Genomic DNA, 27,190 nt, shown 5'->3' with positions numbered 1-27,190 from the left:
CCCTCTGATAATGCTAGCAGACACGCCAGATCGCTCTGTAAGCGGTCAGGCGTATACATGAGGGGGCGGGATTGACTGCCGCCCCTAATAAATATGCCCAACCACTTACAGTGCGGTCCGGTGTTTCTACCGTACAGCGTGGCAGTGTTTGCTAGTGTAATCGGAGGTTTCCGATAACGCTAGCAGTGTAATACTGCAACATCTGTTGTAGCACTTGGAGCTGCTTACTTTAGTAAGCAGCTCCTAGTGCCTTTTATATGGATGACAGGTTCTCTTTAAAGGAAATCTACCATTTGATTAGATGGATTGGGAACCAAACATACCTTGAAACTGCTGTAGCTACACTGATGCAGAAACATATCTTGTTTAATCCCTGAATTAAGTGGCTTTGCTGAAAAAACTATTATAAAATTATGATATTTTTTTATTACCTTATATTCCGGCGTATAAGACGACTTTTGAAGACTGAAAAATCTTCTGTCTGGTCTGGGGTCGTCTTATTCGCCAGTAATTGACCGCCCACCGCGTATTCACGGCGGCGGTCGGGTCGCGCTGCATGGAAAGGGCTCACGGGCTGAGCCCTCTCCATAGCCGGGAGGTTTTTGCTGCATATTGCAGCAAAGGCTTACCGGTAACACCCGCGATCAGTGCTAGCATGATCCGTCTCCATGGTAGCACATCGTAATGAATGAGGAGGAAAATACCCATATACTGCCGAAAATGGCACTTTTTTGCCATTTTGAAATATTTAAAAAAATATATAAAAAGTGATCAAAAGGTCGTACAGTCCTAAAAATGATATCATTGAAAATATTATCAAATTTTGCAAAAAATGACACCACCCACAGCTCCGTACACCAAAGTATAAAAAAGTTATTAGCGCCAGAAGTTGGCAAAATCAAAAAAATAATTTTTGGACAGGAGGTTTTCAGTTTTGTAAATGTATGAAAACATTATAAAACCTATACAAATGTGGTATCCCCGTAATCGTACCGACCCAAAGAATAAAGTAGACATGTCATTTGGGGCGCACAGTGAAATCCGTAATATTCAAGCCCACAAGAAAACGGAGCAAATGTGTTTTTTCACCATTTTCATTGCATTTGGAATTTTTTTCCCGCTTCTGAGTACATGGCATGGAATATTTAATAAAATAGTAAAATGGACGATGGTAATGTTGTTGTTGTATGCCTTATGTTTATGAGCGACAGTTTTCCTGCTATATACCTGCATGTCATAAGAATTTAAATTAAAAAAAGGACCATGTTAAATTCAAATCTGTTTTTTTTTAAAATTTTTACCGGTGTTTTGCATGCGTTGGAAAAGGGGTAGTCTTATACGGCGAATATATCTTAAACTCTATATTTTAACAGGAAAGTAGGGCGGTCGTCTTATACACCAGGTCGTCTTATATACGGTACTTTAAAATTGAAGGAGGAATTGCTTATGTTATTATGTTGTAATGAATAAATAATGACTTCAGGGGTCAGGTTGGGTCTCTTCTTCAAGGTTCGCCCTGTTTATTAAATTGCCAAGAAACTACCCTACTTGGGTGTAATGGGAGGCCGCTATACGCACAGACGTTATCAGTGAGAAATGGCGCCACATTGGACCAGAACACCACAGAGAGGTGAGTATAGGGTGTTTGTTATTTTAACACCTCATGGGGCCTATAAAACAAAAAACCCTGATCCCGTACAAATCCCCAAACTCCTATTTTATGACACAAATATGTTGTCATTTTTTATTGCATCAGAAATGCAAAAAAAAATTTAATATCTGAGGAATGGAACCAGCTGATATAATGTTTCCCCTGATTTATACAATGTATGTGAAAATGACCAAGAATCCGTAATGTAACTGCAGAATATCACAGGACTGGAATAGAAAGAGACTGTGCTGGATGAGCCTGAGATTTTGGCTATAACCGCTAAAAGCTTTTTGGCACGGGTGTATGGTGAATGTTTCTGCAGGGTGGAGATGCTGACCAAGCACATTCACTGACAGGAGGTATTCTTTATCACAGAGGGAACTGTCAAGGACACAGAAAAAACTCACCAAGAACGAGTTGCTGGTATGGAGTGTAGATTCCACTATTATGCAGGTCTTAGGATCGCCCCTTCTGTTGGGGAAGGGGGTTGTATATATATTAAGATTTCTGATTCTTTCTGACAAATATTCATAGCAGTGAATAACAAATATAAGAAGATTAGCATAGTCACGGTGCTGAGATCTATGAGTAAGTGTCCCTGGTTATATAACATGCAGAAGTTATATTTTTAACTAAGTTATTAACATATGTGATTTGCAACTACTCAGTGCCCCAGTGTTGTCAGGGATCGAACTAGAAAATCCTAGACCCTATTACTCCACGATAAAAGATATCTTTAATGGAAGTGAAGCCTCAATACTAAGTGGAGTCCACCTGATTTCATCAGTCATAGTGATATGACAGTATGGTGGGTGGAAGGTGCACACAAATATGAGGTGCTCAAACATGAGCAGAAGGCCAGTGGTGTAACTAGAAGCTGATGGGCCCCAGTGTAATTGTCTGTGCCAGGCCCGACTATAATGTATGGTTTATACTACTAGTCTTCTCATATGGGCCCCCTAAGCCTCTTGGGTCTGGTTGCGAGCATTCTCTTTACACCCCCTCAAGTTACGCCCCTGCAGAAGGCATTTAGTCCCCCACAAGAAGCCAGCATGGAGACAATGCTATGCAAAGAGAGAAGGGGTCAGCCCACAACCAATTTTGCATGTGAGGTGGATTGTATAGTGAATTAGCAGAACATTGTGGGGCACATTTACTTACAAAGTCACTAGAGTTCACTAAGATTGTGCCCCCAAAATCATGAATGTGTCGCTTCCCCACTCGGGTCCGACAGAGTTCACCATCTTTTTAGTGGTGCATCTTTAACATAGGACGTGCGACACAATTTCAAAGTTAAATAAGGTGCTCGTTCGGAATCAGGCGCACGATCTTAGTGAATCGGGCAGAGTGCATTATAGTCGGACAATGCACTTTTAGTGAACTCTGTTGGACGGGTAAGTAAATGAGACCCTGTTCCTTTTTTATCTATACATGAACAGTGCTGCAGTAATTATTGCTTTTCTAGGTCTATTCCAGCCATATCAAATACATCAATGATGAAGTAAAAATATTCATCTTTCACAGGTTTCGTTCACATTGAGGGGCATTTATAGTTGGCTTTGCAGCATACTTATGGCGGCTGCATTTTATTTTTGTCGCTCACTTTGGGCGCAGTTTTTGAATCCAGACTTCCCTTCTTTTTTTTGTGCATGATAACAAAAAGCAAGTCTTACAACTTCTAACTCCATTCATGAATATGGAATGTCATTTCTATTACTCATTTTTCCTTATTACAGTGAACCAAATATGTTAAAGAAGACCTGCCACCAGATTTTGACCACCCTGAATAACAATGCCTGCTGATAAAGCGTTATAAGTCCTCCGCATATCACCTAAAATTAGCTGCCAGTGGGGTTTTTCTGATATGCAAATTAGCTTTTGTGACTCATGCGTGATATCTATGACTCTTCTCCTCTCTCAGGCTGGCAGTGAACCACACCCCATTATTCTGACTGACAGCTCTCTCTTCAAATCCCTGATCTGCCTCCTTGTACTTAGGGAATGTCTGCTACGATTTTTTTACACAGTGCCTTGTATTACATTCATGACATGTGACCAGTGACATCATCGCAGGTCCTTTAGCCTTCTAAGAATAGAAAACTGTACACCATGTATGTAATTTAGTGATGGGAATTATGGCTCTTCTTAGTGAGCTGGCTCATTAGACTCCGGTAACTAAGAAGAGATGGCTCTTCTGACTCCTGAACGGTTCCCTTTTAACCCCTTAAGGACGCAGGGTATTTTCGCTAATTTCTCGCTCTCCATCTTCAAAAATCCATAACTTTTTCATTTTTCAGTGTATAGAGCTGTGTGAGGGCTTATTTTGTGCATAACAAATTTTACTTTCCCATGATGTTATTTATTATTCCATGCCATGTAGTGGGAAGCCGCAAAAAAATTCCAAATGTGGAAAAATTAAAAAAAACTGCATGTGCGTCACGTTCTTGTGGGCTCAGTTTTTACGACTTTCACTCTGCGCTCCAAATAACACCTCTACTTTATGCTTTGGTTCGGTACGATCGCGGTGATACCAAATTTATACAGGTTTTATTGCATTTTAATACATTTTCAAAAATTACACAAATAACTTTTTCATACTTTGGCGCATGGAGCTGTGTGAGGTGTCATTTTTTGCGAAATGAGCCGACGTTCTCATTGCTACCGTTTTGAGGTCTGTGCGACATTTTGATCATTTTTTATTACATTTTTTATGTCATCTAAAAAGGTGTAAAAGTCGCGTTTTGGACATTTGGGCGCCATTTGCCGTTCCAGTGGTCACCGCCGTCAATAACCGTTTTTATATTTTGATAGATCGGGCATTTTGGGACGCGGTGATACCTAATGTGTCTGTGATTTTTACTATTTATTATATTTTATATCAGTTCTAGGGAAAGGGGAGTGATATTTTATTATTTTTTTACATTTTTTAAACTTTTTTTTTTTCTTTTTTTTCCCACTATTTCTTAGACCCTCTAGGGTACATTAACCCTAGATGGTCTGATCGCTCCTGCCATATACTGCAATACTACTGTATCGCAGTATATGGCATTTCTGCTCACTATACATTACAATGAGCCACAGGCTCATTGTAATGCATGTGCAGACGCCATGTATCCTCGGGTCAAACGAAGATGGAGGTAAGATGGCGGCGCCCATGCGCCGCCAAATTTAAAGTGCCGCCGGCGACTTTGCCAGCGGCAAAGAAAAGGTTAACACCCGCGATCGGTGCAAGCACCGACCGCGGGTGATAGCGATGGGTCTTTGCTGCGATATGCAGCAAAGCCCATCTCTGTATGAAGAAGGCTCAGCCCGTGAGCCTTCTTCATACAACCTTCACAGCTCCATGGCGGATATATCCGTCACGGAGCGTGAAGGGGTTAAATATATAATAGGGAGCCGCAGGCTAGCCAGTCCCCCCACGCCACTCCACTTTTAACCCGATTGTATCGGGCTAAAGGAGGCGTGGTGAGCCAATTAGGGGCGGTGTTAAGTGAGCCATCGGTTCACTGAGGGGAGCACACACAAGAGCCGGCTCGTATCACTAATACGATTACATGAAATCACAGCAGCCTCCATGATGGATGGAGAGGAGTAGAAGTCCATGGACTGTGACTTCATGTGGTCAGATACATGCATGGGGTACAGTTTACTATTGTTAAAAGGCTAAAGTTCCCAATATAATGTGACTCTGGTCACATGACATGAACTGTGAACAGTAAGGAGGCAGGGTAGAGTATCTAGCTGCTGTGACTCACTGCACCCCCTCCACTCTCCATAGAGTTTCAGTATAATAAGACACCTCTGTGAGCTTTAACAGAAACCCGAGAGTAAAAATCAGGGAGAATAATATGAGTATATATTGGGGCAGATTTACTAAGGACCTTACGCCAGTTTTCAGTCGGACTTTGCACGTTCTTTCTAGTGCAAACTGCTTGCACAGGTATTTAAAGGGAACCTGTCATCAACAATTGGCCTAATAAACCACTACCAGTATATTGTCAAGCAGCATAATACCTTTAAGTTTTTGTTTCTTTTATGGCCCGGGGTGGCGACATCATCCAGAAAATCAACTTTGAAGCTCTGAACATCTCCACCTCTGTGATGATGCATCAGACTTCAGGAAATCTGGTTAGTGATGTCTATGGATGTAGGATTATCAATAGCAGTGAAGGGAGCTTTCTGAGGAAGAGAGAGCTTGACTTCAGTGTTAACATCTCCACCTCCTTGACTTTATACAACCAATTTACATCTCTTTTCAAGTAGATTTTCAGGATGAGGCCACCACCCTGTGCCATGAAAGAAACACAATGTAGAAGGTGTTCAGCTGCGTGACAACAGACTGCTAGTGGTTTATTAAGAAGTGTCCATGCCACATTTGTGTCGTATATGACCATTTTGTGGCACGGCTATGCTATACCCAATGCAACACAAATTTCTGCACTGAAGGGGGGCGTTACGGTGCTAAGTCGGTCCGTGTGCCAGATTTATCATACAAAGTCCGACAGAATTGTGTTGCACCCCCATGTTAAGGGTGCACCAAAAAAAAGTGGTTCCCTCAGTCGGAGCAGTGAATGGGGTGCCAGATTTATAAAGAACATGAGCCAGAAGTCATGAATCTGGCGCCCCCTGCATTATACACAGGACACTGCACATAGTACAGACTGCACTGTTCTAAGTAAATGTGCCCAAATGTCTCTTTTTACTTTGCCTCAATTCCTATCAAGTTATGATGCTTAAAGGGAGCCTTCAAATATCTATCAACCAGTCTGTTATAGAGCAGGATAAGATAAGCAAACTATTCTTTCAATGCTTAGCAATCTAGAGTCTATAATATATGTGAGTATTAGTCGACTCTGCTCCCCTTGCTCTATAACATGGTGCTGTCAAACTGGGCACATTTTATTTGTGACTGCTTCCCTTTACCTTCCCTCACATTTTGGAATAGTGCAGCTGTAGATGGCACTTATGTGGGTGTGTACTGAGCCGTTCTTACACTGCTCTATTTTTATAAGGAAGTCATGATGTCAGGGGATGTTGAGTTATACACCAGATATTTAGGCCATATGTAAACTGTTTGGTTTTTTAGCACTCACAGGTCCAGTCTTGTGTTATCACGCACACATTCTACTGTAATAGTTAGTAGTATGAAGCTAAGAAGCTAGCCACAATGTACATGACATCATAAAATTGTACCTAAAGGGTATTTATTAATTATTTTTTGCTATTAAATAATATTGTTATACCTATCGACCTATCGAATATTTTACCTATCCACCTCATCACAGTACCATCGCCACATTGCAAAAGCCCAAACTTTTTTATTTTTCCATTTACAGAGCTGTACGATGTCTTGTTTTCCGCAGGACAAATTGTACTTTCTTTCAGCAGTATTTCATTTCCGATATAATATACTGGGAAGCCTATTCACCTGCCAGGGATTCATTTTTGAATATGGTATCTAAAAGGGTAACACCCCTCTCTCATCAGTGCTGGAATTGATCACAGGTTTTAAAGGGTAGTATGAAACTTCAAATCTTTTCATTTGTGGCTTGGAGGGAGGGGGGCAGTTGTAAATTGACACAGTGCCGACAGCCATGCACATGCTACAGCCTGTAACTGCTGCTGTAACAGGCACACATACTGTCGATGTGATGTCACTGCCAGCCACTGTATACAAGGAGGCTGGTGGCTGAACAGGAGCACCAGATAAGGTCAATGGGGCACATTTACTTACCCACCCCTGGCACGTTCCCCGATGTGCATTGCCCGACCGGAATGCACTTTCACTAACATCATGCGCTCAATATCCTGCATGTGTCGCTTCCCCGATCAGGTCCACAGGGGTTCACCATCTTCTTCCTGGTGTATGTAAGTGCTTGTTCTTGCAACACAATTCAAATCCCGTGCTCAGTCCGAATCAGTCGGATCGTCCGATAGTCCAGCCCCCCGATTTGTGTTGCGTGAAAGCTGCATGATCGCGTGCGACACAATCCCCTTCTAAATACCTGCCCCAGCGGCTTAAATCCTGAAAACATCAGGAAGACCGAGGGAAATGCACACAGAGGAAGAATAGATGTGAACTCATGCAGCCTGCATAGACACACACTATACACGCTGGAATACACATCTCTATGGGAGGGAGAAGCTTGATTTTTTTTCAACATTTTTTTTTTATCTCAAATGACGGTTACATATTAAATACTGTATATACTTGAGTATAAGCCAAGTTTTTCAGCACAAAAAATGTGCTGAAAAACCCAAACTCGGCTTATAAAAAAAAAAAAAATAAATAAAAACTCACCTGTCTGGCGGCCCCTGTAGGTCTTCTGTGCGATCCGTCAATCAGTGGCAGGTCCGTGAGGCATCAGACGCTCTGATGCCAGCCACCGTTGCTGCAATAGTAGGCGAGTTTTGATTTTTTTTTTTTCTAAATCAACTGTTTGTATAAACGGGGGGGGGGGAGCTGTATAGCGGGGTAGGGGGTTGCCGATATACGGGTCACAGTGACTGCTGGCTATATACTGGGGCAAGGGCTATATACTGGGGCAGGAGCTGCAGGCTATATACTACAGGGGGCTTGCTATGTACCAGAGGGGCTGGCAGGCTATATACTAAAGGGGGCTGGCAGGCTATATACTAAAGGGGGCTGGCATACTATATACTAAAGGGGGCTGGCATACTATATACCAAAGGGGGCTGGCTGGCTATATAATACAGGGGGCTGGCAGGCTATATACTACAGGGGGCTGACAGGCTATATATTACTGGGGCAGGCTGGCTATATATTACAGGAGCTGGTGGCTATATACTACAAGGGGCTGGCTGTACATTACAGGGGCTGGTGGCTATATACTACAGAGGGCTGGCTGTATTTTACAGGGGCTGGCTGGCTATATACTACAGGGGGCTGGCTGGTTTTATATTACAGGGGGCGGGCAGGCTACATACTAAAGGGGGCTGGCCAGCTGTATACAACTGGGGGGGGCTGCTGGCTATATACTGGGGGGGGGGGCTGTGACCAATGCATTTCCCACCCTCGGCTTATATTCGAGTCAATAGATTTTCCCAGTTTTTTGTAGTAAAATTAGGGGCCTCAGCTTATACTCGGGTCGGCTTATACCGGAGTATATACAGTACTCTTACTCATGGCCGCAAATGTGTTTATGTCCATTTAAAGGAAACACCGCTGACAATTCCACTATTGTGTGCATCAGATTTTGCATATACCTTAAAGGGGGTTTCCCATAAAAGAAAATTCTGACATCTCAATCCCCTAGTGATGTTAACACAATAAAGATCCTTTTAATGAGTGGTTACATTATCAGGGTACAAGTGTAAATACACTTTCATCTGGCTTCTGACATTGTACTGACACATTGACACATAGAAGTAGAGATGAAACAGATCAGAGATACATGAGATTACACAGAGGCTGAGAGACTTTTACACTGTTACACTGTGAGCTCTGCTACATCTCACAGGCATGTGCCTGCCTCCCCCTTCTCCCGGATCACCTATCTCCTTGTAGCTTGTAGTTTGCAGCCTCTCTCTCTGCTCACAATCTTCTGACAGGAAGTAATCAGTCAGTGTCTGTAAGCTCCGTGCAGGGGACGTGGCTACAGCCAGAGAGAGACGGAAACTCAGCAGCACTGAGTCCCACAAAAATCCAAGATGGCGGCAACCCGACCCTAAGTCAGAAGTTACAGTGTCGTGTCTAGGGGCAACTGAAATTGTGTACACCAGGACTGATAGAGACATGTTGGACTTATATCTGTGAAATATTGCATTTTTGTTAATAACAGTGAATTAGAGAATGTGTTATTTTGTTATCCTGAGTACCTATAAGAAACTTGTCTTTATTGGAATACCCCTTTAATACAATATAATATGATCTAATAAATGTGCTTGCTCCTGGATATCAAAATTTTGATTTGTACATTAAATACGTCAATATTTTCAATATCTTATAAAGATATCTACTAGATAGTTATATTATCTATCTATTTATCATTACAATGTGCGCGCTTGCCACATACACAGTGTAGATGGTGAATGTGTGTACATGCATTTTTTTTATGCTCAAAATGTGTTGGATTTCCCATCCTTTGCTATACTTGATGGAACCAACACTGTTGGAGATGTTTCTAAGACCGTTGTATGAAATAAATAATACGCAATAACAAGTCAGGCTTTTTAATGCTGGATTGCATTCTCCTGCCATACCACGCCAGTCTATGTGTGGGATCAGTGATGCTATGAGCCTTGAAAACTACTGAGAGCTGAAATTTTTTCTTTTTTCTCCCTTTTATATACTGTTGTTTTTACACACCTCACAAGCCACAGTTCAAAAGTTTTGTAACCTGGGCAAGCCCTTTAAGGGCAGGTGTCTGCTGTATTGCACAGCAGACACCCGCCCTTTTTTGAGATATCTGGCTATATTTTATATTGAATGTGGCAGCAAGACCTTATTGTCTGGTTTATAAAACCCCCATTGCCTTTTTAGGGAGCTGTACTGTACCAGGTACCACTATATATTACACAGATCTTGTACACAATGAACAGTAGGGAACTGGGAAGCTGGAGAAAAGTAAGTAACTTCTATCTTACCATAATATCTGGCTTACACTCCATGTAAACTATATGGCACATGTAAAGCCACATGAGGTGACGCATCTGTCAGAGAAAACATTTACTGAACACAAACAGACATAAGGGGAAAATAATGCTATTACTTTATTGGCCGTAGTTCACACTCACTAGGTAGTTATCCAGCTCCTCTGTGGTAAACAAAATATTGCATATAGATACAGGTGATCCCAGGGCAGCGCTCTGATAACACCCCGGCAGACACAGTAATGTTAGTACAGAGCGGCGCAGAGCTCAGCCCTCCCTTTTATCTGTTGTTTGTCTTTTGCTCATTGCAAAAATAGACTCAGTCGTTTCCTGTTCTACAAGTCTATTATTGATCAAGAGCCGACGTCAGGTGTCTGCTATGACCCATGTGCATGATTTGTTTTATATGTACTTGATATTTAATTCTATATTAAAGCGAACCTGACATCAGGAGCCCTTCTTCTGGATCCTCCATAGAGAATAGTGTACAAATTGCCAAAGAGTATTGATAGTAAAATAGTTTTTTTTCCGAAAAAACAATAAGTTAGATGAAAGTTTACCTTTCTGTTTGCAGAGCTGTGTCCCTAGTCCCCTGGGAGGGGCCAGTGAGGAGTGGGGAAGACATGTATGACCTCCGAAGCGAGATATGGAAGTTTTTTTAAATTTGAAAGAGAGGCATAATGGGGCGGCTTCCCGAGAGTCGGGAGGAAACCGATCCTCACTGGCCACTCCCATGGGACTAGGGACACAGCTCTGCATACAGAAAGGTAAACTTTCATCTAACTTATTTTTTTTTCCGGAAAAAGACAGTTTTACTATAAAAACTCTTTGCCAATATGTACACCATGGGGACATTGGGGAGCCAGAAAAAGAGGTCCTTGTGACAGGTTCCCTTTAATATTTAGTGCCAACTATTTCACTTTACATTTCCAACATTCAGTGTGATGACCAAAGTCAAACCATTAAAACCCTACATATTTATTCATACTAACATAATTATTTATATGATGGGCGTCTCCTATAGAATGTGCCCATCATCAAAATAATTAGGTTATTTGGGCCAGATTAATCAGGACTTGTACACCTGAAATCTGGTGTACAAGCCCTGAAATAGTCGAAATTCCAGGAACTGCCTATTTCCCCTTTTACGTCACCTCCTCACCGAATCGATTATAGACCGGGTCCTATCCTTCTCCGATTTGCGGCAAGGCCACTAAGTTCCTATAGATGAGGGCGGGGTGACTGGTGCTCGGCTTCCACATGTCCACCTGTGCCTTAAGGGCAGCAGACGCCCCTGCCTGAGACACGTTTAGCCAATATATAGCCGTATGTGTGAGGACCTACATAGAGAAGACTGGCAGGTATAGAGGTGGGGGAATGGATACTTCGATGTAAATGGTTGAAATCTTATGATCAATCTTCCAAAATTATAAAAATGTCTGACTATGGTGCAATTCCTGCCCCCAGCCACGCAGAGGACAGCAGCTCCTAAGAACAAACTGCTGTCCCGTAAAATGAAACACAGGCAGACCCCGACTTATGAACACTCAATTTACAGGCAACTCCTAGGTAAAAATGTACCTCTGGATGCTGGTAATTTACAGAAATTTAGCCCCATAGTGCAAAAGTCAGCCATAAGTGTTATCAAAGGTATCTGCAATGAAGATTTAAGATTTTTTTCATTTGAAAATTTGGACAGTTGTCTATTTTTGCAGATTAATTAAAGGAAACCTACCACTTGTAGTGGCAGGTTTCCGATGGCAATACCGGGCACCAGCTCAGGGTGAGCTGGTGCCGGAGCTTATTTTAGTTAGTGTTTTAAACCGCGGTATCGCGGTTTAAAACACTTTTTAAACTTTATAGCCGGCGCAGGCAGGTATGTGCTCGGCGCTTACCGTGCACGCGGCTACATAGGAAGTGAATGAGAGCCGCGCGCATGTTAAGCGCCGAGCACGTACCTGCCTGCGCCGGCTATAACGTTTAAAAAGTGTTTTAAACCGCGATACCGCGGTTTAAAACACTAACTAAAATAAGCTCCGGCACCAGCTCATCCTGAGCTGGTGCCCGGTATTTCCATCGGAAACCTGACACTACAAGTGGTAGGTTTCCTTTAAAGTGGCTTTGACCCTTTAATAAATGTTCTTGTGGTCTATTTTCTGTCTGGGATTTTTTTTTCAAAGAGTCTCAAAAAAGTCTCAAAATGCATAAGAAGTCTCAGCACATAGGTCAGCAGGGGACTGGAATAAGTTTGAAACTTTTTGCAAAAGTCTCAAGTCATGAATCTGGCTTTGCACGGTGTTGCACTAGCAGTAGTTCTATATTTAGGGCAGATTAATGAGGAGGTGTAAATAGTTCTATGAGACTTTTTTTTTATACTAAAAAAGGCCAGGAAAACCAATGATAAATAACCCCCACAGGATCTATCTTGTACGTAACCTGAGGACTGCCTGTACTATACAGTCTGAGAAAATCGGAATGGTGACGTGAAATATTAGATTTTGGGAAATGTGAGACCTTTCTTACCCTTTCACCCATTTAAAATTTTAATTCTTTCTTGAACTTAAGAGTAATATGAGTAATATGATATCTTACATACCCATTTAGAAGGTAAAAGGCAGCTATTTCTAGATCAACTTTCCAAAAGAGAAGAAACTCGAGGACATCTTTTTTAATTTAATGGAGTTCAGGAGGGGTATACAGTTTTCCTTAAAGGAAACCTACCACTTGTAGTGGCAGGTTTCTGATGGAAATACCGGGCACCAGCTCAGGGTGAGCTGGTGCCGGAGCTTATTTTCGTTAGTGTTTTAAAGCGCGGTATCGCGGTTTAAAACACTTTTTAAACTTTATAGCCGGCGCAGGCAGGTACGCGCTAGGCGCTTACCGTGCACGCGGCTACATAGGAAGTGAATGAGAGCCGCGCGCATGATAAGCGCCGAGCGCGTACCTGCCTGCGCCGGCTATAAAGTTTAAAAAGTGTTTTAAACCACGATTCCGCGGTTTAAAACACTAACGAAAATAAGCTCCGGCACCAGCTCATCCTGAGCTGGTGCTCGGTATTGCCATCAGAAACCTGCCACTACAAGTGGTAGGTTTCCTTTAAAGGCCATCTACCACCAGGATGATGGATTGTAAACCAAGCACACTGACATACTGGTGTTTGCCCTCTCTGGCAGGATCTGCTCTTCTTTGTTTTTATAAAAAAGGTTATAAAAATTATGCAAATGAGCCTGAGGGGCTATAGGCTCCATTGACATATATTGAGCCCGAAACCCCTCAGGCTCTTTTGCTTCACTTTCAAAGCTTATTTCGGTCTTAAAAACAAGGGCATAAGAAGATAAAAGAGGGGGCAGTGTGCTTGGTTTACAATCCGTGATGCTGGTGCTAGATGTCCTAGATACACAGAAGCGCATAAAGACTATTTAAAGGGGTTTTCCAGGAATATGAGAAAACCCAAAGGGCTGGTATTGGATAAATATAGAAGCTATAATTATCTGGCTTTGTCTCCCAATTCACACTCCTCTTCCAATTTTCAGTCTGAAGTTTTGGGGATCATGGGACTTGTTGAACCGTGTTTCCAGAGGACTTTACCTTTTCCTCATTGGCATTCGGTCAGGTTCAGACCTGAAAAACAAAAGTACTGGAGTGACACGGTAACGGCCTATGGGTTGTGCCACAGGAAAAAGTCTCTGGTTTGGTTGGTAGGAATTCATTTGCATATTAATTTAAGGAAGTAATATTGTGTAAGCAGCATGTTATAACTAACTCTGAGTGATATAAATGTACTTTGGCCTGGGAGCTTGTAATAATTTACCCAATACATGGAACAGCTATGCTGATTAGAAGACACAGCAAAATCATACAGAAAAACATCTGTAACACTAAGTCCTAAGTCATTATGGATACAAGCTATACAGGGACACATACCATGTTTCCTTAAAATAAAACCTGCCTCCCAAATTTTTATCCCTTTCGGAGCAGGGTTGTGATATAATCCCTACTCTGAAAATAAGCCTGAGTTACAAACAGCTGCATGTTTTGAGCTGTGGCACCTAGAAACACAATTCTTGCGTCATTTTAACAAGGACAATAACCCCTCAAAGGATTGTGTTTATAGGTGCCACCAAACCGGAGTTATACACTGTTGAAGTTACAGTTGGTAGAGTGAGTTTCATATGCAGCTTTAAAGGTTATGCAAATTAGCCTCAGGGGCTCCTGTCTAAATCACAGACGCCTCTTCAGACTTGGTCTCTTGCTAATTATGACATCAGCCTGGGGAACCTGTGACGTATTTAGGAGACCTTGAAGCTCATTTACATAATTTACTCCCCCCCCTCCCCCAAGAACAAGGCAGTTAGCAGATAAAGGATGAACGGATCCTGTTTCAGGGGACATATACACGCGTTCTGTAGTAAAATACTGCATCCATGTGGTAGATTTCCTTTAAGGGTTTGGAATTCAGGGTTTGGAAAGTTTTGATGATGTTCCAGAAGAAGATGACAAGATTATAATTGAATAATTGTTGATTTATTTAAAAGAATAAATGTGGATTACCTTATATACTCGAGTATAAGCCTAGTTTTTCAGCACAAAATTTGTGCTCAAAACCCCTAACTCGGCTTATACTCGAGTCAACTAAAAACATAAAGACAAATCTCACCTTTCTGACGTCACCCATAGGTCCTCTTCTGTCTGAGACAGTCTGAGACAGAAGAGGACCTATGGGGACGTCGGAAAGATGAGTACAGTGTTATTTTTTTTCCTACTACAGGGGCTGGGCAGGCTGAATGCTACAGGGGTTGGGCAGGCTGTATGCTACAGGGGCTGGCAGACTATATACTGGGAGGCTGTAACCAATGCATTTCCCACCCTCGGCTTATACTCGAGTCAATAGGTTTTCCCAGTTTTTTGTGTTGAAATTAGGGGTCTCGGCTTATACTCGAGTATATACGGTATTTTGTTTCTGAAAAAAAATATAAGATATCACCTGTAAACCCATTTTTCAGAGCAAGAAATAATATAAGACACTATCTTACTTTTTTGAGAAACACAGTAGTGGCATAATAAAAGTGTTGTCCATTTTTAGTAAGACATTGCTGATTTGTGAAAGAACTGGTGCCACATATGTACATGTATTGTCTCCGTCAGGGAAGTGAATATGGCTGACCTGTAATACCAGGCACAACTTATGGACATGTTTTTATAATTTATGATAAATACTTTAAAATATTATATCAATTTTGCATCTGATAGAACATGCAACGATCCATGCAGGAAGATATAGTGTTGACCCATATTTTTCTATAGGATCCATATGGAAAGTATTACTTAGATATTTTATCATTACTTACATCATTTTATAAAGTTTTAAACAGTGTTCCAACCAATTTTTTTTGTAGAAAACCTAAAAGCGGACTTAAAGGGAACCTGTCAGCTGGATTTCACCTATCATGTTAACTTTTGCTGACTTCACACTTTTTTAGGGATTGCACGGCTTGGACAGGTATTTAACAGGGCTCTGTGCTGGGATTGACTCGTACTGGGATTGTATCGGGGGGGGGGGGGGTCAGACGATCCGACTGATTTGGACTAAGCGCGGGATTTAACTTTCAAATTGTGTCTCAAGCCCAAGCCCTTGCATGCATCAGGAAGAAGAAGGTGAACTCCGGCGGACCTGAGCGAGGAAGCGACACGTGCAGGATATTGGCCGCTCGATCTTAGTGAATCGCGCCATAGTGCATTATAGTCGGACAATGCACTTTTGGTGAATTCTGTTGGACAGGTAAGTAAAAGAGCCCCATTGTGTGAAAACACGCCACATGACTTGGGCTCCAGATGTGGAATAGAGATATATACCTTTTTTAAATGTGATTTCTCAAAAAGGAACCAGCAGATATCTTAGTCAAATACACAATTGTGTTGTATATAATGGGACCTACAGCAGCTGCCATTAATTCATTTGTTTTGCAAAATATTTTGATTATTTTCTAATAAATATACAAGTTGTATAATAATAATAATAACATTAATAATAATATTAGTGTCACGTACATAATTCTAAGACACTGGATATTACATTGACAGTGAGACAACCTCAGAATTTAGCTTAATTGAGGAAAATTCATAGGAAATTGCTAGAATTACAACCATCAGCCAATCTTGATAATTTCTTAAAAGTCACACAACGGTTGTGATTACCTGTGATTTTATGTCTAGTACAGCCTAGCACTTGGATATAACTCGTATACCAGGTACGTGGCATGTTTACTAGTAGAGACTTACCTGCTGTCAATAGGTCTTTCTTTTAGCCGCACACAGTCCTATTGTCGTGACTCTAGTTGACGGTTCTCACATTACAAGGATTTCTTGGTACACCATATGTGCAGGGCTTCACTCATTATTTATGACAATTGTCTTGTGCTTTGAAATGTCAATGATCGTCTTTGAGAATTTAGGACCCTCTGGGAGTCCAGTTACCTCCCCTAGGGCTTCATGTCGTCAGGCCATATGGTCATGCAGTAGGGAATATGAAAGACATAAAACCCTTGAAAGCTGTAATTGATGAATAATCTCTCAGGTGAAGTAGCTTCCCAGCTGTTGTAGAACTACAAGAACCAGGATGCTTCATCAGGAATCAGGGAAACATTTCTATGACAGCTGGAAAGTGATCATGGAACTTACTGTTTTATTAAAGGGGTTGTCCAGGTATCTCTGTAAGCGCCACCAATCAGCAAGTTATCCCTTATTCCGAGGATAGGAGAGAACTGGACAACCCCTTTAAAAATTGTAATAGTTACCTCATTACAGTTTTTTACATAAAAATCCAAATTACGGGGAAATTACTGTATCCAAAATACATTGAAGAAGAATTTACTCAAAAAATGTAGCCCTGGGCTGTATAAATATTATAGCTTGGAATTACTTCCTACATATGGTACTAGAATCAAACTTCTTGGGGAATGGAGGATGTGTCCCTTCTGCCTGCTTTCAATCTGCGCTTTCAGGACCATTGGAGGACCTTCAAAGATCCTGTAATGGCTCTTGTGTACATGTGTATTGGGAGCAGAAACAGATGTACGAGTATTTCATTGGGGAAGGTCCATTTGGTTGGTGGCTTGGGTGTCCATAGGTCCCCTAAATGGCTTGGGTCCCGGTCTACTGCCACAACCGCCTATATTATAATCCACTACTGTCAGGTAGCTGCACTTTGAACTGATGTGGTTCAGCCCTGGGGTCCTCCTATTCCATTTCAACCTTTTATTTAGAAGTGGGATAATGCATTTAGCTTCCCCTTGCTCAGGATACTACTTTTCAATATCGAATGTCCTATTTCTCAACAACGGGGTGTGTCAAGATAAAATTCTTGGGGATAAATGTATGATCAAGGGTGGGTCCAAGACCCCCACAATCTGTAGAATGGGGGACCACATGTCTTTACACTTGGTATATTCTTGGGGGACTTATGGTTTTCAGCAGCCAATCCAAAAATCCAATAGAAGTTAATGGAGTGCAGGACGGAGCAGGGTTCTGATCTCAATTGACTTCTATGGGATATCAAAAACCTTGTAGTCCTGCAAGGGAGACTTGTATTCCTCCATTCTGCTGACTGCAGGGGGTCTGGGCTAACCCTGCAATCATACATTTATCTGCTATAAATGTTTCTCTTGACACAACCTGGATTGGAAAGCCAAAAAGAGAGACAAATCTATGCATTCAGAAAGTCCAAAACCAGACACAGCGTTCAGATATTGCCTTTATGTGATGATTATAATCCACAGCCCATTCACCAGGGAACACATACAAACCCCACACCCAGGACCCCAGTGAGTGCGTTAACCACTGAGTGACCTTAATGATTTTTTTCTATAGGACTAGATCATTTTACGTATATTGAAGCCAGCGCTTACAGCTCATTTTCTACCATTCCCTTCCATATGACGTATGCAGATGTAGTTGACCTTGAACCATGACTACATTGTCATCTGTACTGTTATCTACCTGCAAACAAGTTGACACAGTGTGTATAATATAATACAACATACATTACAGGACACTGTGTTCTATTCTGCTGCTTTACTCTATACACAGAGTTTCATGTTTGAGCTCTTCTCTTTTATGATGTAAATCACCCATCAGATGAGAAAAAAAAACAAACATTTCCTTGAAGAGATCATTTTGACCCTATCACTCACCCTTATCCTCACAAATAACATGGCCCTGCTGTGAGAAATAATAGGACCATAGAACAATGTCGGACTGACCCACCAGAGAATCAGAGGATCCACTGGTGGGCCCCAGAAGTACAGCAAAAGACTGGGGCAAATACAGTCTATTTTCTAAGGCAGTAATGATGAACCATTAAGAGACCTAGGTGGAGATTTGTCGTGCACCGGCATATAATGGATAATGGATCGTGCACCAGCACCACCAGATACATCAAGGCCAGGAGGGTAACTAAAGTGATAGCAGCCATAGCAGCGGCAATGGGGCCCAGTGTCAGGGGGCCCCGTCATCTAACCTGACACTAAAGAATGAAGGATGTGCACCATTTTATACATATTATGCGACACACTGTATATAACATATCTGTGATGTATATATGCTCTATATGTGTATGTATCTCTGATGTGTATATGCTGTATTTCTATATGGTGCATAGTGTGTATATACTCTGCTAGTTGGCATAGTGTTGTTCAAAAACTATGCAGCCGTTCAAGATAAACATTTGCATGGTCTATGTAGTGCAAACCCCTCTACTGGCCGCATCCCCCCTTTGTCAGAATTTATGCTTAAAGGGGTTGTCTGAGTTTAAAAAAAAATATATGTGGCCGGGAGCGGGCTGCCTAAAACAATAAAGCTGTACTTACCTTCCGGTGCCCTCCCGTATCCAGCGCTGCTGTCGCTCAGGTCCGGGCGCCATGAAAACAAACATGGCCACCGGAGCAGCGCTGCATTCAGCTTCCGGCCGGCCGTGGCCGGGTACGCCTATCCGGAAGGTTGTCGGGTCCGGCCGGAAGCTGAATGCAGCGCTGCTCCGGTGGCCATGTTTGTTTATATGGCGCCCGGACCGGAGCGACAGCAGCGCTGGATATGGGAGGGCACCGGAAGGTAAGTACAGCGTTATTGTTTTAGGCAGCCCGCTCCCGGCCACATATATTTTTTTTTAAAAACTCGGACAACCCCTTTAATACTTGCTTCAAAGCTATCTGTGACCTCAAGCCCCGATTACAAATAAACACAAGCTATATCTCTGGGATTCAGAGGCATTCAGTGTGCAAATAATGGAATTATACAGGGTATGTATAACAGGATAACACATTTTCATACAGTTAAAATAGGTGTCACCGGTGTCACTGCGATCCATTCTGCGGATCGCGGGCACACCGGTGCCTCTCTTGGTGCCGCGATCCCCACTGCCAATGTTCCACTCCCCAGCCAGGACTCACCTCTCCACGCTCCTGGCTGTGCTCCTGCCTCCCAACTAGGCCGCACGCTCCCCCGCCTAGGGCGCTCGCGCCGGCTATACAAGATTTAAATGGTCAGTGTCCACCTGATTGGAGCTTGTTAAACTGGGTCGCCCTTATAATCCAGCACCTCCCTTCACTCCCCACTGGATCTTCAGCACCGGATCTAGGAACTTAGTAGCTTTCCAGACCTCGCTTCCCAGAGTGTTTCCAGTTGAAGTGAAAGCCCCTCCAGCATTTCCAGAAGTTCCTGCCCCCAGCGTTTCCAGACGCCTCCATGTTTCCTGTGTGTCCTCCAGCGTTTCCAGATGCCTCCGTGTTTCCTGTGTGCCTCCAGCGTTCCCAGACGCTCCTGGTGGCTCCCGTGTTCCCAGACGTCTCCAAGCCACCAGCACTCCTCCAAGAACCTCTCCGTTCCTGTCTGCCTGGGTCGTGTGCCAGCTGCCTGCCGTGAGTTCTAGGTCATACTTACTGTGCCGTACTCCTGCTTTCACCCCAGGCTTGGACTGTGTCCTGCTACCCCGGTTTCCTTGGCTGCCACCGCAGGCCTAGTCGCACCCGTGGAACGACCTTGGTGGCCCCCGACGCAGCAAGACCATCCCGCCTTGCGGGCTCTGGGGAAGTCCAGGTGCCACTTAGACTCTGGTCCTGGGTTGCGGCTAGCTCCATCATCTCCTGTGGTGGTCCAGAGGGTCCACAGACTCTCAGACTGTTTGCCCCAGCACCAGAGCATCCTGAAGGTCCATGCTACAGCCATATACAAGACATACACATCCATTTTTATTTGTATAGACTTTTGGTAGACTAGGGAGGGGCAGCATTGTGCAGAGCTTTGTGCATGAGGGTGATTATTTAACTGAAATCGGAAGGAGACAGGCAACCAGTGCAGTGACTGGCACACACTGGAGGCATCTGTGCAGCGTTTGGTCTGAAAGATAAGCCTGGCTGCTGCATTAAGAATAGATTGGAGAGGAGACAGTTTATTAAGTGGAAGACCAATTAGTAGGGAGCAAATGTGGTTGGAGTCGTGATTCCTCAGACATAGAGAGGTCAGGATAGACTTGGTTAGTAGATGGTGGAAAGACAAGATGTTCAGTCGTAGAAAGATTAAGTTTCAAGAAGAGAGAGAACATGAAATTAGAGACAGCAGAGAGACAATCACTGGTATTCTGAAGTAAGGACGGAGGGATATTACGTGCAGAAGTATATAGCTGGGTATCATCAGAGATGACACTGGAAACCAAATCTGCTGATGGTTTGTCCGATGGCAGCAGAATAGAGGGGGAAGAGGAGAAGACCTAGGATTGAGCCCTGAGGAAATCCAACAGTGAAGGAAGAGGCGAAAAGAAAGATCCAAAAAAGGAGAGTGCGGTCAGAGAAATACCAAGAAAACCAAGAGAGTGCAGTGTCCTTCAGGCTAATGGAGCGAAGCATCCTAAGGAGGAGCTGGTGGTCCACAGTATCAAAAGATGCAGAGAGATTCAGAAGAATAGTGAATAGTCACCTTTGGATTTAGCAGTGAGAAGATCATTAGAGACTTTAGTAAGAGCAGTTTCAGTGGACTGCATAGAGCGGAAACCATATTGTAGGGGTTCAAGGAGGGAGTTAGCTGAGAGATAGAGAGTTAGTTGAAAATAGACCAGGCATTCCAGGAGTTTGGAGATGAAAGTGAGATTAGAGACTGGTAGGTAGTCAGTAACAATGGACAGGTTCAGTGAAGGTTTCTTTGGTAATGGGGTAACAATTGTATGCTTGAAAGAAGAAGGAACCTCACCAGAAGAGGTTGAAGATTTTAGTGAGGTGAGAAGTGACTCCTGGGGAGAGAGAGGTATGAGGTGTGAGGGGATGGGGTCACTGATGCAGGTAGTGGGCAGAGTTATAAGATCTGAGCATAAATTACAGAGCAATAACATTGTCAGATGAAACAATAGGAATGAGGCCCTGCTCACAAGAGCTTACAATCTATGTTTACAATCATAAAATGTAAAGGTTGTTAAAGATAATTTGACCCTATTAAAAGCTGGTTTTCTTTCATTGAAATTCACAATTTTCAGGGAGATTTCGTAATGTTCTGCTAACATATAATGTGACTTGAGGTTTTTGGTTTTCCTGACCAAGATAATTGTGCGGCCAGCAGTCTCGTATTGCACTTCCTTCCTGATTGATACGTATAGTCTAGAGCTGAGCTTTTGCACAGATAAATGTGTCTCATATTGACACAAAACAGGCAGCAGAGCGAACAAACCAACTTACATGACGACACTCGTATAGGCAAAGCTTTTTCTGTGTATTATTCAGTAAAGCTGAACATTAACACATCGAGGACATGGCCAATTTTGGTTTTAAATTCTTGTTACTTCCAATAACTTATTATGGTTTTGTATTTTCACAGTGTATAATTCTGTGTTTATTCTGTATTTGGATCTGTATTGCCATTTGGGTTCCATGCAACTTTTTTACCATTGCTTGTGAGGATGCGGTTGCCACGAAATGGGAATCCGGGTTTGATTAATTCTTTTCATTATGACATTCACCATGTGGGATAAATAATTTAATATTTGACTTGTTCAGATATTTTTGGATGTGATTGAGACATTTGGGTTAATTTATCAAGCTTATCATATAATAGCCCCGGATACATTAAGATAAGCAGCTGGATACATTAAGAGGCTCCTGCCTCTTTTTTGGTGTTAATTCTAAGCTGATTCTGTGGAGGACACTAGGCACTGCTCATCACCTGCCAAATACAATTCCAGCAGTGACACATGGTATTGGGGCAGGGACAGGACCACTCTGTGTAATTGAAGGAAAGATGAATGCGGTCAAGTACAGAGATATCCTGGATGCAAATCTCTTCCAGAGTGCTCTGGACCTCAGACTGGGTCAAACCTTTCAACAAGACAATGACCCTGAGCACACAGCTAAAATAACAAAGCAGAAGCTTCAGAACATCTCTGTGACCATTCCTGACTGGCCCAGCCAGAGCCCGGACCTAAACACAATGGAGCATCTCTGGAGAGACTTGTAAATGGCTTCTACCAACGTTCACCATCCAACCTGAGGGAACTGGAGGGGATCTGCAAGGAAGAGGCGGAAGATCCCCAAATGCAGGTGTGAGAGACTTCATCATTCCCAAGAAGACTCCTGGCTGTACTAGCTCCAAAGCTTCTTCTACTCAATACTGAGCAAAGGGCTGAATACATATCACCATGTGATATTTCAGTTTTTCTTGTTTAATAAATTATAAAAATTATTTTTCTGTCAAGAAGGGGTGCAGAGTGTACATTAATGAGCAAAAGAAGATTTTTTATACACTGTTATATACACTATATACCAGTGGTCCCCAAACTACGGCCCGCGGGCCACATGCGGCCCGCGGACCGTTTTCATCCGGCCCCCGCCGCATCCAGCGCTTGGAGCGCTAGCGGCTCCTGCTGAGGCCCCGGCAGGTCGCGGCAGGAGCCTCCGTCCGTCCGGACAGGAAGCTCCTGCCCGTCCCTTAATAGTGCTCGATGCGGCCGATGTGTCCGCTCGAGCACTATTATTACAGGTGGAGCGATGTGGCCGGAAGACAACCCCGGCGCACATCGCTCCTTGAACCTGGCTGCGCGGCCGCGTGATGACGTCATCACGCGGCCGCGCACCCCTTCCTGGCCGACAGCAACCCGAAGAAAGAAGACGCGGGAGCCGCTGCCAGAGGTGAGTATGGTTTTCATTTTTTTTAACCAGCAGCAAAAAGATTTTGGCGGTAGGGGGGCCCTGATATAAAAAAAAAATAATTAATTATGGGGGTACTATATAAAATGATTAATGGAGGGGCAGTATGGACAATAAATGATGTATGGGCAATAATTAATCATGGAGGGGCAGTATGGACAATAATGATGAAGGGGCAGTATGGGCAATAATTAATGATGGAGGGGCAGTATGGGCAATAATTAATGATGGAGGGGCAGTATGGGCAATAATTAATGATGGAGGGGCAGTATAGACAATAATTAATGATGGAGGGGCAGTATGGGCAATAATTAATGATGGAGGGGCAGTATAGACAATAATGATGAAGGGGCAGTATGGACAATAATTAATGATGGAGGGGCAGTATGGGCAATAATTAATGATGGAGGGGCAGTATGGGCAATAATTAATGATGGAGGGGCAGTATGGACAATAATTAATGATGGAGGGTCAGTATGGACAATAATTAATGATGGAGGGGCAGTATGGACAATAATTAATGGTGGAGGGGCAGTATGGACAATAATTAATGATGGAGGGGCAGTATGGACAATAATTAATGATGGAGGGGCAGTATGGACAATAATTAATGGTGGGGGGGCAGTATGGACAATAATTAATGATGGAGGGGCAGTATGGACAATAATTAATTATGGAGGGGCAGTATAGGAAATAATTAATGATGGACGGGCAGTATGGGAAATAATTAATGATGGACGGGCAGTATGGGAAATAATTAATGATGGACGGGCAGTATGGGAAATAATTGATGGAGGGGCAGCATGGGAAATAATTAATGGTGGGGGGCAGCATAGGAAATAATTAATGATGGACGGGCAGTATGGACAATAATTAATGATGGACGGGCAGTATGGGAAATAATTAATGGTGGGGGGCAGCATAGGAAATAATTAATGATGGACGGGCAGTATGGACAATAATTAATGATGGACGGGCAGTATGGGAAATAATTAATGGTGGGGGGCAGCATAGGAAATAATTAATGATGGACGGGCAGTATGGGCAATAATTAATGATGGACGGGCAGTATGGGAAATAATTAATGATGAGGGGCAGTATGGGCAATAATTAATGATGGACGGGCAGTATGGGAAATAATTAATGATGAGGGGCAGTATGGGGAAATAATTAATGATGGAGGGGGCAGTATGGGCAATAATTAATGATGGACGGGCAACATAGGAAATAATGGGGGGAACAGCATATTCAATAATTCATGGAGAGGGGTCCCAGTATATTTAATAATTAACTGACCCAATTAATTCATTCATTGGGCCAATATATAAAATAGTTCACAAGGGGATGCAGTATATTAATTAATTGAGGGGGGTCACAGAGTATTACGGATGCGGTCACATGTACCGCTAATGCTGTGTTTTCAAGCCCAGCGGTAGCGCAGGGAGCCTGAGGCTAGGCCTATGGAATTACACCAATATGGGCAGTGCAGTCTGTATGTCTCTGTATGGGGAAAATTATTATATTGTTTTTTTTTTCGTGCTGTATAAATTGGTATTTTACTAATAGTAATTTGGAATCCCTAGGAAACAATGATGTCAAAAAAGAGAAAAATTGACTCGGAGTGTAGGATATTCAAAGAGCAGTGGACTTATGATTACTTTTTTATTCAGCACAAGGAAAGAGCTGTGTGTTTGATATGCCAGGATACAGTGTCTGTGTTCAAAGAATACAATTTGCGTCGACACTATCAAACTCAACATAAAGATAAATATGATTGTTTTGTTGGAGATGGGAGAAAAGATAAAATATTAAAACTGAAAAATGCATTGACAACTCAGCAAAATACTTTTGTCAAGCAGAAGCAGCTAAATATTTCATCACTGCGAGCAAGTTTTCAAGTTGCCAAGCTAATAGCGTGCACTGGGAAACCATTTGTGGAGGGAGAATTTGTTAAAGAATGCCTTCTTTCAGTTGCCAAAGAGATGTGTCCAGAGAAGGTTGATTTATTTAGTACAGTGAGTCTTTCAGGATCTACAATTACACGAAGGATTGAAGAAATGGGAGACAATTTACATCAGAATTTGCAAAACTCTGCAAGCAAACTTTCCTATTTTTCTTTGGCACTCGACGAAAGCAATGATGTTCGTGATTCTGCGCAACTTCTCATTTTTATTCGTGGGACGAATGACTGTTTCGAAGTCACAGAAGAACTTGCTGCACTTCAAAGCATCAAAGGAACAACTACAGGAGAGGATATCTATGAAAAAGTTTGCCAAACTGTGAACGATTTGAAGCTGGACTGGGCTAAACTAGCCAGTGTGACTACTGATGGTGCTCCTAGCATGGTGGGGTCTAAGAAAGGAGTAATTGCTCGCATTAACCAAGAGATGGACAAACATAACCATTCTCATCCAATAGCAATACACTGCCTCATCCACCAACAAGCGCTGTGTAGTAAATCACTGAAGTGGGACTCTGTTATGAAAATTGTGGTATCTTGTGTTAACTTCATCAGGGCTAATGCACTAAACCACAGACAATTTCAGGAATTTCTGTCTGAGCTAAATGTTGCCTATGGAGATGTTCTGTACCACACAGAAGTCCGTTGGCTGAGTCGTGGGAGAGTTTTGAGACGTTTCTATGACTTGCTTCCACAGATTACAGCTTTTCTTCTTTCAAAAGACAAGGACGTACCAGAACTTAATGATGAAGAATGGAAATGGCATCTTGCCTTTCTGACAGATGTAACAGAGCTACTCAACAGTTTCAATGTGCAGCTACAAGGAAAGGGGAAGCTCATCTGTGATATGGCATCACACGTAAAAGCATTCCAAGTAAAATTAGGCCTCCTCATCAAGCAGGTGAAGGAGGAAAATTTTTGCCATCTCCCCACAACTCACAAACTGTTAGAAGAGAAACCACTCATTGAATTCCCAAAAGAAACATGTGTGGATTCACTAGAAAAGTTGGAAAAGGAGTTCCAATTTAGATTTAAAGAGCTTCAGCTCCATGAACAGGACATACAGCTTTTCCGTAACCCATTTTCTATTGATATTGAAAATGTGAATACAGTTTACCAAATGGAACTGGCTGAACTGCAGAATTGTGACTCTCTGAAAGACGTGTTCAAGTCAAGCAGCTTGCACAGGTTCTATGCATCTCTCCCCTCTGAGACATATCCTCATCTCCGGAACCATGCACTCAAAATGGCGACCATATTTGGCAGCACATATGTCTGCGAACAGACTTTTTCTCGAATGAAAAATCTTAAATCGCCGAATAGATCCAGACTAAGTGATGCACACTTGCATCACTTGTTAAGAATAGCAGTAACAAACATGGAACCAGACATTGACCATCTTATCAACCAAAAGCAAGCTCATACTTCCCATTGAGATGCTGGTAAGTACTTGCTCTTTACTTTAAATATTCTATTTGTTCCTGCTTTGTATTTTTACTAAAAAATAAGATATGCACAGTGTACAGAGGAATTTCTTATTTTTTTTATTTTTAAACTTTAGTCCGGCCCTCCACCGGTCTGAGAGGGGCCGTGAGCGGCCCCCTATGTAAAAAGTTTGGGGACCCCTGCTATATACTTTTATACACACACATAAAGTTCAGGAGAGAGGTGGGCGGGCCAGGTTTAGGAGTGTGGTAGCCAGGACACAGAGGGAGGGGCCCGATCCGGCAGGCACCCAGCAGTGCGTCCCCGGACCACTTATCACAGGGCCTGCAGGGACACTGGGAC

At 42.7% G+C, this 27,190-nt stretch overlaps 2 protein-coding genes across 2 annotated transcripts in view; one reads left to right on the top strand and one right to left on the bottom strand.

The window, feature by feature from the left end:
* The window catches only part of DMGDH (dimethylglycine dehydrogenase), an 81,881-nt gene that overhangs the window by 49,005 nt on the left and 5,686 nt on the right, over positions 1–27,190 (bottom strand). The gene's annotated exons all lie outside the window — the stretch shown is intronic.
* On the top strand, positions 21,427–26,837 carry LOC140125799 (general transcription factor II-I repeat domain-containing protein 2-like). The gene is made up of 2 exons (XM_072145071.1): positions 21,427–21,525; positions 25,281–26,837. The coding sequence occupies exons 1-2, from the start codon at positions 21,427–21,429 to the stop codon at positions 26,835–26,837; spliced, it is 1,656 nt and encodes a 551-aa protein (XP_072001172.1).

The sequence above is a fragment of the Engystomops pustulosus genome, chromosome 1 (assembly GCF_040894005.1).
Source record: "Engystomops pustulosus chromosome 1, aEngPut4.maternal, whole genome shotgun sequence".
NCBI lineage: Eukaryota > Metazoa > Chordata > Amphibia > Anura > Leptodactylidae > Engystomops > Engystomops pustulosus.
The sequence above is the reverse complement of the archived record's forward strand: the minus strand, read 5'-3'. Positions and strand labels throughout refer to the sequence as shown.

Bases quoted from the DNA above. Each gene is read 5' to 3' on its own strand.
- LOC140125799 (XM_072145071.1), top strand. From the start codon at position 21,427: ATGGACAGGTTCAGTGAAGGTTTCTTTGGTAATGGGGTAACAATTGTA. The intron at 21,526-25,280 runs GTGAGAAGTGAC...TTGACAACTCAG, and splicing joins AGGTTGAAGATTTTAGTGAG to CAAAATACTTTTGTCAAGCA.